This window comes from Mus caroli, unplaced genomic scaffold, assembly GCF_978045245.1.
Source record: "Mus caroli unplaced genomic scaffold, Mus_caroli_1 scaffold_8, whole genome shotgun sequence".
NCBI classification, from domain to species: Eukaryota; Metazoa; Chordata; class Mammalia; order Rodentia; family Muridae; genus Mus; species Mus caroli.
The window spans coordinates 46,523,423-46,539,068 of NW_028227263.1; the positions used below are offsets into that span (position 1 = coordinate 46,523,423).

At 48.4% G+C, this 15,646-nt stretch overlaps 1 protein-coding gene across 3 annotated transcripts in view; it reads right to left on the reverse strand.

The window, feature by feature from the left end:
- The window catches only part of Xrra1 (X-ray radiation resistance associated 1), a 67,518-nt gene that overhangs the window by 4,462 nt on the left and 47,410 nt on the right, over window positions 1–15,646 (reverse strand). For all 3 annotated transcript variants that reach the window (XM_085841495.1, XM_085841494.1, XM_021167599.3), the window contains 5 exons: window positions 14,911–15,116; window positions 10,635–10,675; window positions 6,839–6,964; window positions 2,330–2,423; window positions 1,479–1,594 (listed from right to left, as the gene is read on the reverse strand). In XM_085841495.1, coding sequence (XP_085697621.1) covers window positions 1,479–1,594; window positions 2,330–2,423; window positions 6,839–6,964; window positions 10,635–10,675; window positions 14,911–15,116 — 583 coding nt within the window. The remainder of the gene's footprint in view (window positions 1–1,478; window positions 1,595–2,329; window positions 2,424–6,838; window positions 6,965–10,634; window positions 10,676–14,910; window positions 15,117–15,646) is intronic.

A 15,646-nucleotide genomic window follows, 5' to 3' on the forward strand; every position in this document is an offset into this window, starting at 1 on the left:
AAGCCTGAAGGGTGTGGACGTTCATCAAAACCTGTTCATCACAGGGGGAAGGCAGCACTAGCAGGACTTTGGTGTGCTAGGAGTCCTTGCCAGGAGGGAGATGGGGGGCTGCATCTTAATCCTACCTTACTTCCTTATCCCTTACAGGGTGAATTGACACTCTCCATCCCTGGCTCACTGGTGGCCTGAGCCCCTGCCCTCAGGACTAGTCTGGTCCATCTGCCTCTTGTGTCCTCACAGGGAGAAGCCCACCAAGTGTGTTCTCCATTCTCGCCACCTGCCCATGACTGCGTACAAGGGCATGCACGGCCTGGAACCTTTGTCTCTTCTGCACTAAGGCTATCCCCAGCTAGTGTCAGGCCTAAGCCATGTTCTGGGGTCAAGTGGTGGGTCAACTGTAGATGTGCCCACTACTGTTTTGTTTCCTGCAAGCTGGTGTTTGTGTTTACTAATATTAATATCTCAGTTACTCAGGACCCTGAACAGGATGATAGGGTTAGGGTAGGGGGGCCACCCTAAGTCCAGCACACGTATCTGGTGAGCTGGTGCACTATTCTGAGCCTGTTTTCTCAGGAGGTAAGCAAGGGCAGAGGTGTGTGTGCTCTGCCGAGTCCTGGCCACAGAGTACCTTAAGAGGCCTGTACTGAGCACCTAGCTCAGGAGCATTGCCTCCCCAAGATGGCAGACAGGCAGGGATGTGGCAGATCCTCAGAGCAGGCAAGGGAAACCCTAGGACTTTCTATTTCTGGCTTTAAACCCTTGCTGTGCTCCTCTGAGGGCTTAAGAGCCTGGTTGGACGGAGCTGCAGCAGAGCAGATGGAGCAAGGGACAGATGTGTCTACCTTTGGGGACCAGCAATGTCTGAGCTAGGAGAGAGGAGCTTCTCAAAGATTTTCTTTTAGTCTCTTCAGGTCAAGAGGATGATAACTAATTGATGACCTGCAGAGGCCAGCCTAGGAGATGCAGGAGTGAGAGGAACCAGGCCGCCTGTGCTTCTGGTCCTGCTGACTGAGCTGTAACTTGTGTCAGGAACTTGTGTGGCTAAGGACTTGGGCTCTGCAATCGAGCTTCATGTCTCCTTCCATCCATCCCTTTCAGGAGCTCTGGGAGGCTCTAGAGGAGCTAAAATACTAGCGGCTCAAAAATCTAAACTCTTGTCTAGTCCAGACGACTATGGGCAGTGATGGGAACCAGCTTCAAGGTTGGTTCCTCCTTGCTTCTTCCCGGGCCCTTAGCTTCTCTGTGAAAATTAGGAGGTCACTGACTTAGTGACCGCCAAGGCTCTCTGTCTACCCTCCTCTTGCTGGGGCTCTTCGTCTTATCACCCCTGCTCCAATGTTTAACAAGAAAAGGAGAAGGCACTGGAGCCGATGGAGAGGGTCCAGGTTTGGCTGGGGAGCAGGGCTCTCATGCCCAGTTGAATGCATGTTAAAACAGGCTCCATTTCTCCGAGGCCAGGGTCCTCTTGGAAGGCTTACCTTCCGTGACTCCTTCCGAGGCATCAACATATGGTGTTTAGGTTTTACCAGTTTCTTTCGAACTAAGCGGATGCCCAGGCGATCCTGGAGGAAGCTCTTCAGCAGTGGTGGGATCCCTGGTATGAAGGAAAACAAGATGACAATTAACTAGTGTCTCCTGGGGCTTACTGTGTGTCTGGCATCGTTCAGATTGCCTTGCCTGTGTTAATATAATTGTATTCTCCTTTCAACCCTAGGTAGTCAGTGCCATATCGTTCTTCTTCTATAAGCAAGGAAAATTGACAGACAGGCTAAGGTAACAAAGTGAGCCAGACTTAGCACTTCCACTGTTGTCACAGCAGGCCCAGGACTCCAATGTACCTCCAGCTGTTAGGTCTTGGCCAGGAGACGGTGGGCACCACAACAAAACTGCATTCAGACTACTTGGCAGAGCTAGTCCAGCAGCTGGGCCAACCCCAGATGAGAAATAGAGATGAGACCACACAGACCTGCTCTATAACCAGGGTGCAGCCTAAAGAGCTGGAGTAAGGGCTTGGGGATTCAAAAGTCCCAGCTTTTTTCTGGAGTGACCATGAGCAGATCATGACTGCTGTGAGCTTTGGTTTCCACCAAGGTTCTTGAGGTTAACGCCTGCTCACCACAGTTGCTGTCAAGGCAAGCAGGTGCAGAGCAGGTGCCCAGCAATGCCAGCTGTGTCCTACATTCTCCAGGGTCGCCGAGCCTTCCTCCTCTTCCCACCCCACCTCTCACTCCCCACCAGCGTGTCCCCACTTTCACCTAAGAGTTGACAATCAAAGTTCTAGGGCTAACACTGAACACTGGGTTGGGGGACAGACCTGTGGCCACCATACCTCGTGTGTGTGCTACCAAAGGGTTGTTATGGAAGACAAGCTCACAGAGGGAGGGGAAGAGAGCTGCTGGCAGGACGGCATCCTCCTTTGCGATCTGGAAAAGCACAGGAGACATGTTAGTGGATGCTCCCCACCCAGGTGGAAGAGGCTGGCTAGCAAGGATGGGCTGCAGAACAGATGGGGAGGGAGTGACAGACAGTAGGCAACACCTGATCCCCACACCATTGCCTGCTCAGGCCCAGAACACTTTGCCCTCCTGTCCACAAATCCTACCATAACTGCTTCACGCTTTAAAAATAATTGTTATTATTTTATGTGTATGGGTGTTTTGCCTGCACATGTCTGCACCACATGTGTACAGTGACCTCAGAGGCCAGAAGAGGGCAGTGGATCTCTCTGGAACTGGTGTTAGATTACACTTGGTTGTGAGTTACCACAAGGGTGCTAGGAACTGAACCTGGGTCCTCAGGAAGAGTAGTCAGTGCTCTTAACAGCTAAGCCACATTTCCAGCCCCCATTGCTGCATTTTTAATAGTTAAAAATCACTTGTCCACACTGGATATGAAAGCATCAAGGCCACTGATGACCAATTAATCAGAAACATTTCTCTGAAAGAGCCTCGAGGGCTGGCACAGCACTGACTTTGTATGTAACTAGTCCTCCTTACAGCAAGCCTGCACACTTCAGCATTTCCCCAGCAACACTTCTGGCCTCTCCTTCCCATCAGTCCTAGGCATCAATATACCCAGTAAAGACAGCCAATGGGATAAAGTTGAGCACAAGGGACACGCCATGGATGGCGGGGAGGCAGGAGCTACTGTGTCCTTGTGTACTTAGCCTGTAGGTTGTCAGGCCAGACTCTACATGACAAAAATCACACACACATTGTTGAGTAGAGTAACGAGAACATGGGGACAACAGTAGAGGGGAATCAGAGCTATTGGCATCAGAGGAGCCCAGAGTGGAGTTGGATTCAGGCACAAGGGTGAGAGGGTGTGGTAGTCTGAACATGCTTGGCCAATGGGAAGTGGCACTATTAAGAGGTATGGCCTTGTTGGAGGAAGTGTGTCTCTGGGGTAGGTGGGCTTTGTGTCTCTTAGTTAGTGCTCAGGCTCTGCCCAGTGTAAAAAGTACCCTCCTCCTAGCTGCCTACAGAAGGGAATCTCCTTGTGGGTGCCTTCAGATCAAGATGTAGAACTCTCAGCTCCTTCTAGGGAACTCTCTAGAGGTGTGCCTGGGTGCTGCCATGCTTCCTGCCATGACAATAATAGACTAAATCTCTGAAACTGTAAGCCAGCCCCAATTATACGTTGTCCTTTATAAGAGTTCTTGGCCATGGTGTCTCTTCACAGTAATGGAAACTCAAAGACAGAAGGTAAGGACAGACACAACAGTTTGGCTCCTGAAGCAGATGGCATCTCTCATGGTTCTCCCTCTGCCAGCCCAGCACTCGATCCTCTAGAGTTCCGAGTGTAGAGCATGGGCCACCAAGCCTTCCTGTCAAGAGCCTGGTGGTAAGGACTGGGACACAGAGTCTCTGCTCCTGACTCAGGCCTGCTTGTATAACCTCAAAGCAGCCCTGGGCAGTTCATAAGCAAAGAGCTTGAGTGTTTCTTTTCCATGAAAACTATTTATGTCTCTGAAATTTGACTCCTCATATTGTAAATATTTCATGAAATGCTATCCTTGTTGAATGCACATGAAAATGTAAAAGGCATTCAGTCCAGAGGCTGTGCCAAGACCAGGGGTGGCAAACTCAGTTCACCCACATCTCAATAGATCACCACCTTCCCCCTTGTGTTCATATTGCCTTTGCAGAGCTATGTAGACAATATATGTTTGTATACATATATGGTCTGGCCCTCAAAACAAAATGACTGGGTTTGGGAATGTGACTTGGTGGTAGTCACTTGCCTAGGATATGAGAGGTTCAAGGTTTAATTGTCACTGCTGAAAACATTACAAAAAGCTGTGGTTCAGAGGAGGCTTAATCTACCTATGGTGTGTGTGTCATGGTGGCCCAGGGTGGCACAAAGCCTCTGTGGGCAAACCAGGTAGTGAGAGGTAAGTTCTACAAATGCAGGAGTAGAAATATAAATGAATTCAGTCAAGACCCAAGACCCTGTTTATAACTAAAATAAGGAGCGGCATCTTGAGTGACAGGCAGGGTGTGTCTTATGTTCTGTTCCGCGATACCAAGCCCTAGCTCAAAGGCATGATGCAGGGTTCTTTCTGACTTACTGGCAAGCAGAATCTGGCTCAGACTAGCCTGCTCCCTATGAGGTGAGTCAAATGATGTCAGGGACACAGTCCGGTTCTAGGGATAACCTTTGCTTTCTGCCCAACCTCACTGGGTTAAAGTGATTTCCACCCAGCCTCACTGGATTAAAGACACTATAACTGCCAAACCTATGAGCTAAATAAATAGTGGTTAAAAGTAAAATTTGAGTTTGCACTTGACACAACATTTCTCAGTGAACATCTTAGGGGAGAAGTCTGTTTGGAGGTAGAACTGGCTTTGAAAACTTGCACCTCTGATAAACCAAACCCTAATTTCAATGCACGCAGCAGTGTCTGTGATGGGACACAAACAGCACCCACAAACACTTGCTGTGTGCCTTCCATGTGTCATGTTATTTTGAAAGCTAAGGATACAGGGTGGGTAAAACAAAGCCTAGCACTAAACAAAATGTGTCCTGGTGGTCTATAAGAGATCACTGGTGCAGAGATAACCATGATGTCACACAGGAGATCAGCAGCCATGGCGAGGGCACAGAAGATGGAAGGAGTGTCACCACAACCCCAGCAAGGACATGTGGGCCTTCTACGGTCCCAGCTGTCCTGAAGCAGGCAGAGAATGCTGGTCTCAGAGCAGTCCCAAGGAGCTCTCAGTAAAGCGGAGCATCTCCAGTCAGTGGAACACTGTCTTAGCTGTGCTCCCCGCCAGGGCTGCACATGCTTTAAAGACCCACAAGGTAAGGGTTGTAAGGAATCATTGAAGTCCAAAGGGACAGAGCTGAAGGTAGAAAGGAACAAATCCACAGCCATGAGTGGATCTTTCTTTTTGTGTGTGGTGTGCACCTATGTGGGTGTGCTTGCCTGCACATGTGTGTGTCGAGGCCAGATGTTGGCTTCTGCATCTTCCTTTCTCATCTACTTTACTTTTGAGATAGGGTCTCTCCATGAGCCTGAATCTGTTCCAGCCGGCCTGGCTGACCAGCAAGGCCCTAGGACCCACCTGTAGTGGTTCTTCTCCAGCACCCCGGGGTTACAAGTGTCTGCTGCCTTAGCTGGCTTTTCTGTGGGTGCCGGGGATATGAACTCAGGTCCTCATGCTTGTGTGGCAAGCGACTTACTGAGTCATCTCCCCAGATCCATGGGGAGATATCTGAATACACTGCTGTCAGTAGCTGATAAGCAAGACTAGTAGTGACCCTGCCAATATCTTATCTTGCCTGACATTCATCACACTGTCTCCACAGCTGCAGATACATGTTGCTTTACGAGCTTATGGGACAATCATCAATTTTGCAGGGAACCTCAAAGCAAGTTTAAATAGATTTAAAAAGAAAGAAATCTCACAAATCCTGTTTACCTGGCAAGAGATATAATTAGGAGTCAGCACACCTAAGATGCCTAGAAGAGCCCTATAAATCTGGAAATTAACCAACGGACTCCTAAGGATCCCTCAGGTCAAAGACAAAGCCACAGGAAAAATTAAAAATACTTAAGTTGAATGAAAAAACACAGGGGTTGGGGATGTAGCTCAGTAGGTGAACACACTCTTAGCATGCATGACAACTTGGGTTTGTTCTCTAGCAGCAAAAAAAAATAAACAAACAAATAAATAACAGAGAGTCTATAGAAAGCCAAACAAGACATGGGTACTAGATAGAGGGAAACAGCTAAAGGGAGACACATGGACTTTTCAGTCTACTGTGTCTTCCAACCCTCCTTTGCTTGCCTAAAGTCAATGATTCAGATCTAAGCTTAGATGCTACATCATTTTCTTGGCCAAACATGAGGTCAGAATGAGCATCACCCTCTACTTCACAATGCTGTGTATCTCTTTCATAGCACCAAGCATGCGTATGGTGTGGTTGCCTGTCCAGTGTCGGTCTCCATAGCTGATAAGCTCTGAAAGACCAAATCTTCTCCTTCCTTTTACACAGTGCTTCCAGCCCAGGCTAACCTCAAATTCACCAGGCAGCCAGTCCTGATCCTCTTGCCACTACCTCCCCAGGGATGGGATCATAGGGACATGCCACCAACCCTGGGTTTCAGTAGCTAAGCAAGTATGATACAGCACCAGACTCGAGGCCTTTCTTTGTGTACCTGTGCACCCAGTGTCTAGCATGGAGACTAGTGTGTGACAAGTGACAACCTTGGCCACCTTGAGAACCAGGGCCACACACATGCATTAGGGGAAGAAAAGGCTGAATTTCAGGTCAGAATGGTTCACAGCCACTTCTTCCCATCTGTGCCCCACAGAAACAGCAAAGCAGTTACCTTGTTGTAGGCCAGGCTAAGATACCTCAGCTCTGGGAAAGGCGGGGCCAGTGTCTGGTTCCTTGCTTTTAGTGACTTCACAGGAAGAATCTCAAACATGGGAGGAAGTGAACACACCTTGGCTGTCTTCGGAGGAAAAAAAAGCCAGAGTCAAAGTGTCACAATGATTTAAAAAAAAAAATAAGGCTGGCAGCAGCCAGCGCCCTTCCTATCGGGTATGGTGAAAGGCTTCTGTAGAGAATGTGGCCAAAGAGACATCTAAGGTCATAAAGGCCAGAATTCTGACTCCATGTTCTCTGAGGTCATATGAGCTAATACTCCAGCCTCCAAAGTTCCAATCTCAAGTTCTCTGGGGACACAGAATACTATAGGAGTGCTGCAGACACAGAGGCTCTACCCTTCCTCCAGCTCCAGCCCTCCACACCTTAGCTCTGGCTGCCCCTTCTGTGCATCCGCTGAAATCTCCTCCAGGAGGTAGAGGAAGTTTTACACTGATGAAGGTCATCAGTTGCCTTAGCCAGAAGTGGGAGGGCAGGATCGGGCTGAGAGGGGAACCCAAGTTGTCATTCAGGGTGGAACAGCTAAGTCCCGACCAACATGAGGCAGGCTCAGCCTGATAGCTGGATGGTTCATCTGGACCCCCAGTAGTACCTGGCTCCCCTACAGCCTGGACTGCCTCGGGCCAACATGGGATCAAGCAGGAAAATGGAACTGACGGATTAACCATGCCAAACTCAGATCACTTGTGTTCCATGAATTACAAGGAGCCAAAGGACATGATGAGGGTAGATAATGGACTAGGACGAACCAAATGTCCCTAGTGGCACTAACTGCGGTGTGATCTTGACCCCATCGTTCTACTATCCCTTGTGTGACAGAAGAGCATGTGATGAGCAGCTACTTGGAGCCAAACATTTTATGTCTTCCTGAGTCAGCTTGTGAAGCCAGGACATGATGCGAGACAGGTCAGTGTCAGGTAGGTGAGTGATACTGTATGGAAATGTAGATGGTCACCCACTGCCCCCTGACAAAGCTGGGTAGGTAGAATGACAGCACACAACAGCCTCCCCCAATTTTCAACTCCCTGTGACTGGGATCCCTGAGGGGGCCTACAGCTCTCTCCTGTGCAACTTTGAACTTAGGGTCATATCCCTACTCAACTCCACACACAGGAGAATCATGTAAAAGCCAGTCACAGAAGATTATCCCTAAGCTCACCTCCCATCTCCCATCATCCTTCGAGGCAGAAGGCACAAAGATAAAAGTAACTAAGGTGTTTTCATGATTCTAGAGACATCTCTGAGGGCAGATGACCCCCACTATGGGAACAGAGGTAGGAACAATTATTCCATAACTGTAGTGGAGGCCACCCAGGTGGGAGCAGTCCTCTCATGACTGAAGCAAACGTCCTCATCAAGCAATACTTTCCTGAGAGTCCACAGAACCTCCACAACCAGACCTGAAACAATGAGCTGCAGAGATGGGACGAGACTAGTCGACTATGTGTGCTTGTGGCCCCGCCACAGTTTTAGTCCTTCCCCTACATAGCCCTGGGCTCTTATCTGCAGCCCAAGGACAAAGCCAGCTTCCATTCCCCCTGTTGCTTCTCAGTGTGATTTCGCTGCATAATTATGTTCTTTCTTAACTACCACTTATCTCCTGAGTTGATTGGCAAGAGCCTGGCCTGTTTGAACCCTCCAGGGTGAGAACTGGAGCAAGACTAGGTAAACAGAAATGGGCAAGCCAGAGCAGAGCACAGACCAGGGAAGTCAGTCTGGCTCCGAGTACACCAGCTGAGAGCATGACTGGTCCCCCAGCAGAAGGACATGCATCTGACTGTTACATTCACCTTCCAGATTCTCAGATACTGCTCTATAAGCACCAACGTTCCTGTCAGCTGCCATTGACTTCCAAGGTACAGCACTGGCCACAGGCCCCTCCACCCACTATGAATATCCTTTTGCAATGTAACACTTGGCACTGGCCAACTCAAAGGAGCAGCTGCCATCTCTACACTTCTAAAACTAGATTGGCTGCCTTACAGTGAAGGCATATGGTACCTTATCTGCCCCAGATCTTCATGTTGAGCTTCTAAAGCCCTGGGATTAAGTGATGGGCTGTCTGTTACCCAGGATTCCTTGGGCTGCCTGTTAGCCAAGGTTACTTAAACTACATTTCCATTCTGCTAACAGAATTGGGATGGGAGCTGTCAGACACAGTTTGAGGGTGGGGGCTCTGAGCTCAAACATGCATCTAAGAAGACTAACAAAAGTTGCTTTGAGGATCAGGCAAAGTCCCTGGTTGGTGAGTACTAATGTGCCAGGTTCCATGGGGGTACGAGGGGAAGGGGTATGGGGGGATGGGGGCAGGGTGCATGGGGGTATGGGGGCAGGGTGTGCACAAGCTTTGCCAGTGGGACCTAGCTGACCTCACCTTACAAGCCATCTCATTTTTCTGACCTCACTTTTTGTCTGTTATAATGTGACTGCAATTGTCTGAGCAGGGCCCTTTCTTGAGATCCCTTGAGTTCTAGTAAATTATCGAACAAGGTAGGGGGTTTGTGGGGACTCCCACATTTATAGCTAGTTGGCCATAGTATGAATGAATAGCTTACTGTCTTCTTCTCCTCCTTCATGACTAGCACCTATGGTGTGGCCAATTTTCTTAGGACACCATATGTGTGTATGTATGTGTGTATGTATCTAATACATACACACATACATGTATACATATACGTAAACTCAACCTCACACTGGGTGGTTAGTATCAGCACGGTGCTGCAATCATCCTGCCCCTTCTGCTCCTTTGACAAGAGAGTGTGGCCAAGGTACCACATCTGTATTTCTCTCTTCTGCTTCTTTCTTGCTCTCTTGAGACCTGACTCTGTTCCGTTGTTAAGACCAGAATGAAGATGACAAGGGAGAGGCCAGGGTCTGCCATATCCTTTGAGGCTCAGCTCCCAGCTGGCTTGCCATGGTGGCAAACCTAGCAGACATACCCTGCTAGCTCAAAGAATTCTGGGAAGTGATCAGCTGAACTCAAGTCAGTGCTTGTTGCTCTGCAGCAGAGGTTAACCGGCTCGGTTTCTCACATGGTTTTATCTGTGAGGAGGCGGCTTACTGTGCTATGCCTCAAGGCTCCGGTTTGGCTAGCTGTAGAAATGCACATCTTGTTGCAAGTGGATGTGTCTATATTTAGTTTACATGTATCCATCCCCATGAACTTGGCTAGTGAGCTCTGCCCTAGACAAAAACCAGTCTTCTATGCTGCCAAAATCAAACAGTACAGCTTTGACACTGAGGCTCTGATCTGGACAGCACTGCGCCCAGCAGGAACTTGTCCACTTTTTGAGGCCTTTGTGAGAGGGCTCTGTGAGTTCTGTCCCAGTGGCAGTCCCTGTTATATCACCTGAGGTAGCTGCTGCCATTACACTAAGCTGAGCTGTGTCTGGAGGCATGGGGGCAAGGCTGTGGACTGATGAGGTCAGAAGCCGTTCAGTCCCCCCACCCCACCCGCATCAGCATACGACTGACTCACAGTGGGTGCTCTGCAAAAACTTGTTCACTTAGAGTGACCTAAAGAAATGTCTCCTGTGGCTTATTCAGTTTTGTTTGTTACCATCTAGGGCTCTTGTCATTATTCTCTAACTAGCACAGTACAATTCTTTACAAGAATTAACACTATATCCGGTATTATAAGTAATCCAGATGTGGCCGGGAATGTCGCTCAGGGGTTACAGCACTTGTCCTCGTAGCACAACAGACAAACACAGATGTGAAGTAGCAGGTCCTCCTACCTCTGAGGTTGAAAATCCAGGGTAAGAGGAGAACACAACCTCTGAAACAGAAAAAGAGACGGAAGGAAGGTGGTGAGGACCTTGTGACCCCCAGGGTCAGGTCTGCATCTCTCCCCCACTGTGTCTTCTGGGTGCCTCCACGACAGGTCCAGTGCTAACCCAGAAAAGGGTTAGACTGGGAGGAAACCCAAGTCCTTAGCCAGGCTGCTGGGTGCCTGCATGGTTGGTCCCCTCCCTCCTCCTCCCATCTTCTCCCACCTCAGCTCACTCTGCTCTTCTGCTCACTCAGTGTTTCTGTCACATGGGCCTTCATCTTAACTTTGCAATGTGTGAGCTCTTTCTAGCCCCAGTGCTACTGGGGAGCCTGCATGGAGAAGAAAGCTAACCAGCTGTCTCACAAGAGCGATGAACAGGAAAGACACCCGTCTGAGGAGGAGGTGAAGACATGTTGAATGTCTGGAAACACAATGTGTTAGTTGGTGAAGTCGGTGAGAACAGTTGGGCTAGGGAGGAGGCAGCAGAAGAGCTCATCCTGGGGTGGTGGGACTGAGATGAGCCAATCGACTGCTGTGTGTCACCTCAGGACCAAGGCAGGCCATCTGTGGGGATGCACCCTGTGCAGGCAGCACTCTGCCTTCCCCGGTACCTGAGCCCACCTCATATTCCTGACAAGGTGAGAAAGGTCACATGACAATAAACAGTAGAGGACAGTAGGGGGGACAACGCTTGCCCTGAACAGCTCTCCTAGCTGGCAATCTAACACATTGCAAAGTTAAGATGAAGGACCAGGGAAGGGTCATGCAGCGCACTACCAGACTGCCAGGGAATGAGCCATCTTAGGCTCCGGCAAGGAGGTGCCTGGTGGGAGGAGGTCTTTGACATCAGGGAGAGAGGGGCTCCCTTGCTCTGGTCTGTGTCCCAGAGCTTCTGCAGCTGCTGTGACTCCTAAGAATGGAAGCTTCACCTTGCTTAGCATGTGAATTCAGTTGGCATATTTTCCACATTCACAAAGCAGCCTAATTCTGACCCGCTTGGTGGGTCCTCCCTTCAAAGATCTGGGTCAGCTCCACAAGGCCAGCTGAGCACAGACAGCAGCAGCTCTTCCTCATGTCTAAGTCTCAGGTCTAGAGTCCACGAGGCCCTTCCTGCAAGGTACTAACTCTCCTGGATTCCAACCTCTTCGTGTGTGTGTGTGTGTGTGTGTGTGTGTGTGTGTGTGTGTTTGTATCCTGGCCCCAACAGCTTCACAACATTGTCTCCCAGCACTTAAAGACTGAAAACAGTATCCAACTTTCCTAAGAAACAGAAGAGAGGTGCACACTGCATACTCTGAACTCACTGTCTGAGGCAAGTACAGCCTTTATCACAAGTCCTCACAGGAGCATCTTAACAGAGGGAGACATTACACTAGTCACCTGCTGGACATGACTGCAAAAGCCCTCCTCAGAATGTCAGCAAAGTCAATTGCATGGCCAAGGGTCAGGGTCTTATCCTGGGAATGCAAGCCTGACTCGGCACTGAGATGTCCATCCGAAGCTCTCTCATTTCACCAACCCCTTCAAATAAAGGATGTGTGGGTTGGTGGGGCATGTCTTTAATCCCAGTACTGGGGGGACAGAGGCAGAGGCATGCAGATCTCTAAGTTCCAGGCCACCCAGAGTTACATGGTAAGACTCTATCTCAAGAAAAAAAAATCACTTTCCCACCTCCAAAAAAATCAATCTATGTAACTATCAGCCCAATTTCAAAAGCATCCAATAAAAGGCAACACCAATTCCAATTCCCAGAAGGAAAAACTCTCAGAAAACTAGGAATGCCTGTGAACTTCTTCACATTTAAGGCATCTACAAAAATATATACAGCTAATATACTTTTGGAATATTGAACACTCAAGGTTTCCTTCTCTCAAGGTTTCACAGGAAATTTCCCACCGTCACTTGCTTTCAACACCATACTGGTAGTGGTGGCACACGCCTTCAATCCCAGCACCTGGGAGGCAGAGGCAGGTAGGTTTCTGAGTTGGAGGCCAGCCTGATCTACAGAGTGAGCTCCAGAGAAACCCTGTCTTGAAACAAACAAACAAACAAACAAACAAACAAACAAACACCATACTGTTGTGGTCATACAATACAGCAATAAAAAGGTGCTAAGAGCTCTTACAGCCGGAAAAGAGGAGCTAAAACATCATCATATATAGATGCTGCCACCATAAACACAGATTAATTCAAAAGAGCCTGAAAGTGACTGGAGGCAAGAAATGAACTTGGGACTGCTATGGATATGAGTTCAATATGTCAGTGTACCAGCAACAAATGAACGGGACTGGAGTATCAAAATCAGCACCACTGATGACTGATCACATAAAGAGATCAAAGCCTGGGGACACATCTGATGACAGGAGGCCTTGGAAGCAACAGAGCCTCCTGCGAGGAGCTAGAAGATTTGACCATCAGGCTGGAGAGGTGGCTCAGTGGCTAAGAGGACCAGCTACTCTTCCAAAGGACCTGGTTTCAACTTCCAGCACACACTTGGCAGGTCACAATCTTCTTTAACTCCACTCCCAGGAGAGCCTATCCCCTCTTCTGGCCTCTTCAAGCATGGCATACACGTGGTGCACAGGCATACATATGGGCAGAACACACACATAAAATGTTAAAAGACCTGAAAACTGATAGGGTGTGTTCTTTGACTATTCTGGAAAACATATCATGAGGACATTATTTCCACCTTGACCTAGATATTCAGTACACTTCCAATCAAATGCAGGCCTTTAGTGGTGCCAGAAGTTGTCGGGCACTGCAGCTTGCTCTCCTCAAGAGGCTCACTAGCAAGCAGCAAGCCTAGGTATAAGTGGCCAAGCCTAGTTACTGTGGTCACTCCTCTGTCACTTCAGCTTGGGAGCACAGCAGGGTATGGGCTAGTGTGCTAAAAAATACATTTGCATGAAAGCAGCCTTATATAATGGTATAATTAAAGAAAAAGAGAATTTCTATAAAAGTCTTTATAGAGGACCATTGAAGTGGGCAGGCCAATGGCAGACCAAGCTCACATCTAGCCAGATACCCGTGTTACAGAAACAAGTCAGAAAAACAAACTACACAGTAGATTTTTTTTTGTAACATATTTATAAAGGATTTGTGTCCAGGATTATACAAAAACAAAAAACAAAAAACCCCAACAAATCAAGAAAAAAGTACACATTCCAAAGGAACATCAAACTGACCAACACATACATAGAACTTGACATCACTGGCTACTTGAGAGATGGAAGATGAAACCTCGATGCCCTGCCCCTACATATCCAACTCAAGCAGCTGTGAGGTTATGGAGTCCCCGGGACTCACACGTCAGAGTGGGAGTGAACTGGACCAGCCATGCTGGGAAACATTCGCAGTGTCACGGACACGCAACATGTGTAACAAGCAAGTCTTCTCCCAGGCACACTCCCCAAGGAAACGAGGGCATGTTCCCGCTGAGTGGTAAGAAGATGCTCACAGCAGCTCACAGCCCCAAACAAGATATAACCAGAAGGTCTCTCAGCAAAAAGGAAATAAATTGTGGTATATATGGCATAAATAAGAGCAGGGGGAAAGCTCTATGGAGTAATATTGATGAATACACTGACATAACACTGGGTGGAAAAAACTGGGCACGAAGTCCATGTACAGTCCTGTGCACATGGGTCAAGTTGGGCAGAGGTATTTGCTAGGAGGGTCCCACTGGGATGTTCTGATTGTAATGTGAGTAAGGCGTGTATATAAAGAGTGTAGATAAAACCTCAAGCTCTGCACATGATGTCTGTACGTCACTTGCCGTACGTCATTTTCCCCAATTTAAACCGTAGACAAATAGTTGGCAGATACACAGTAACAACCACCTTAATGGGACCTGAACAGAATATGTCCACCCCAGAGATGTGATCCTCTGTTACCGGCTTGGGTTTAAGATGTGTTCATGTCTTTCCTTTCTGCCTCGGGGGTCTGCCATGTGGATGTGACTCTTGGAGCCGTGGGGCCATCCCGAGACCTATAGGAAGCAGACTAATAGGACACACAGGTAAGCTAGTACCCAGGAAATGGAAAGACCGGAAGCCCTCGAGGACATGGATACACCACAGACTCTCCTGACTTCTTTCTTACTATATGGAAGTAAAACAAGTTATTCACTTTTACTTGGAGTTTGCAAGCCTCTTACCTGACAGGCTGTTTCAGAAGAATCACTCTTATGATCAACCCCCAGCAGCTTACTCCACAGTGGAGCAAGGGCCATAGCTCACCTGTGCGGTCAACGTCCTTCTTCATGGGCAGTACGGTATAATTTGGTTGCTCATCAGGTGTCTCAAATATCCACATCTGGGGCTGCAGCTCTTTCTGGGGATTTGGTCCCTCTGTAACCCAGTCCCCTGACCCATCACGGAGCTGAATCTGTTGTAAGTACGGGATCCGGACAATCTTGTTTTGGTCCAGGCTCAACTTCTTCAGTCTTCAATTAAGGAAAGTAAATTCAGAGTCGCAGCAGTGATATTATCTCTGGGGTATTGCTGAGCAAGCTGGGAGACACACATGGATTTGGGCTTGAACATGGACACCTGTTGTGTGACCTTGAGTTGGGGGTCAATGTTCCTACCTCATAAAGGGGGTAATGTGTATTAATTCTGGTGAAGACTCTGGTGAAGACGACATGAGACAATATAAACAGTAGGCACAAAGCAGTATCCATTAAGTAGTAACCAAATTCAAAGAAAATATTCTAGGGATTTTTGTCACATATGCACAACTTGAAAGCTAAAGTCATCTGTGAGGTTGTGGGGGCAGTTGCATGTGTGTGGGTTGTGCGAGGGGGTTGTGTGGGGGATTGTGTGGGGGGGGTTGTGTTGTGTGGGGTATGTGTGGGTTATATGGTGGGGTTATGTGGGGGGGGTGTTGTGTATGGGCAGTTGTGTCTGTGTAGTTGTTGGGGGGTTGTGTGTGTGGGTGTCTTGGTTTCAGAATCAGGAATCTCTCCTGGACAAG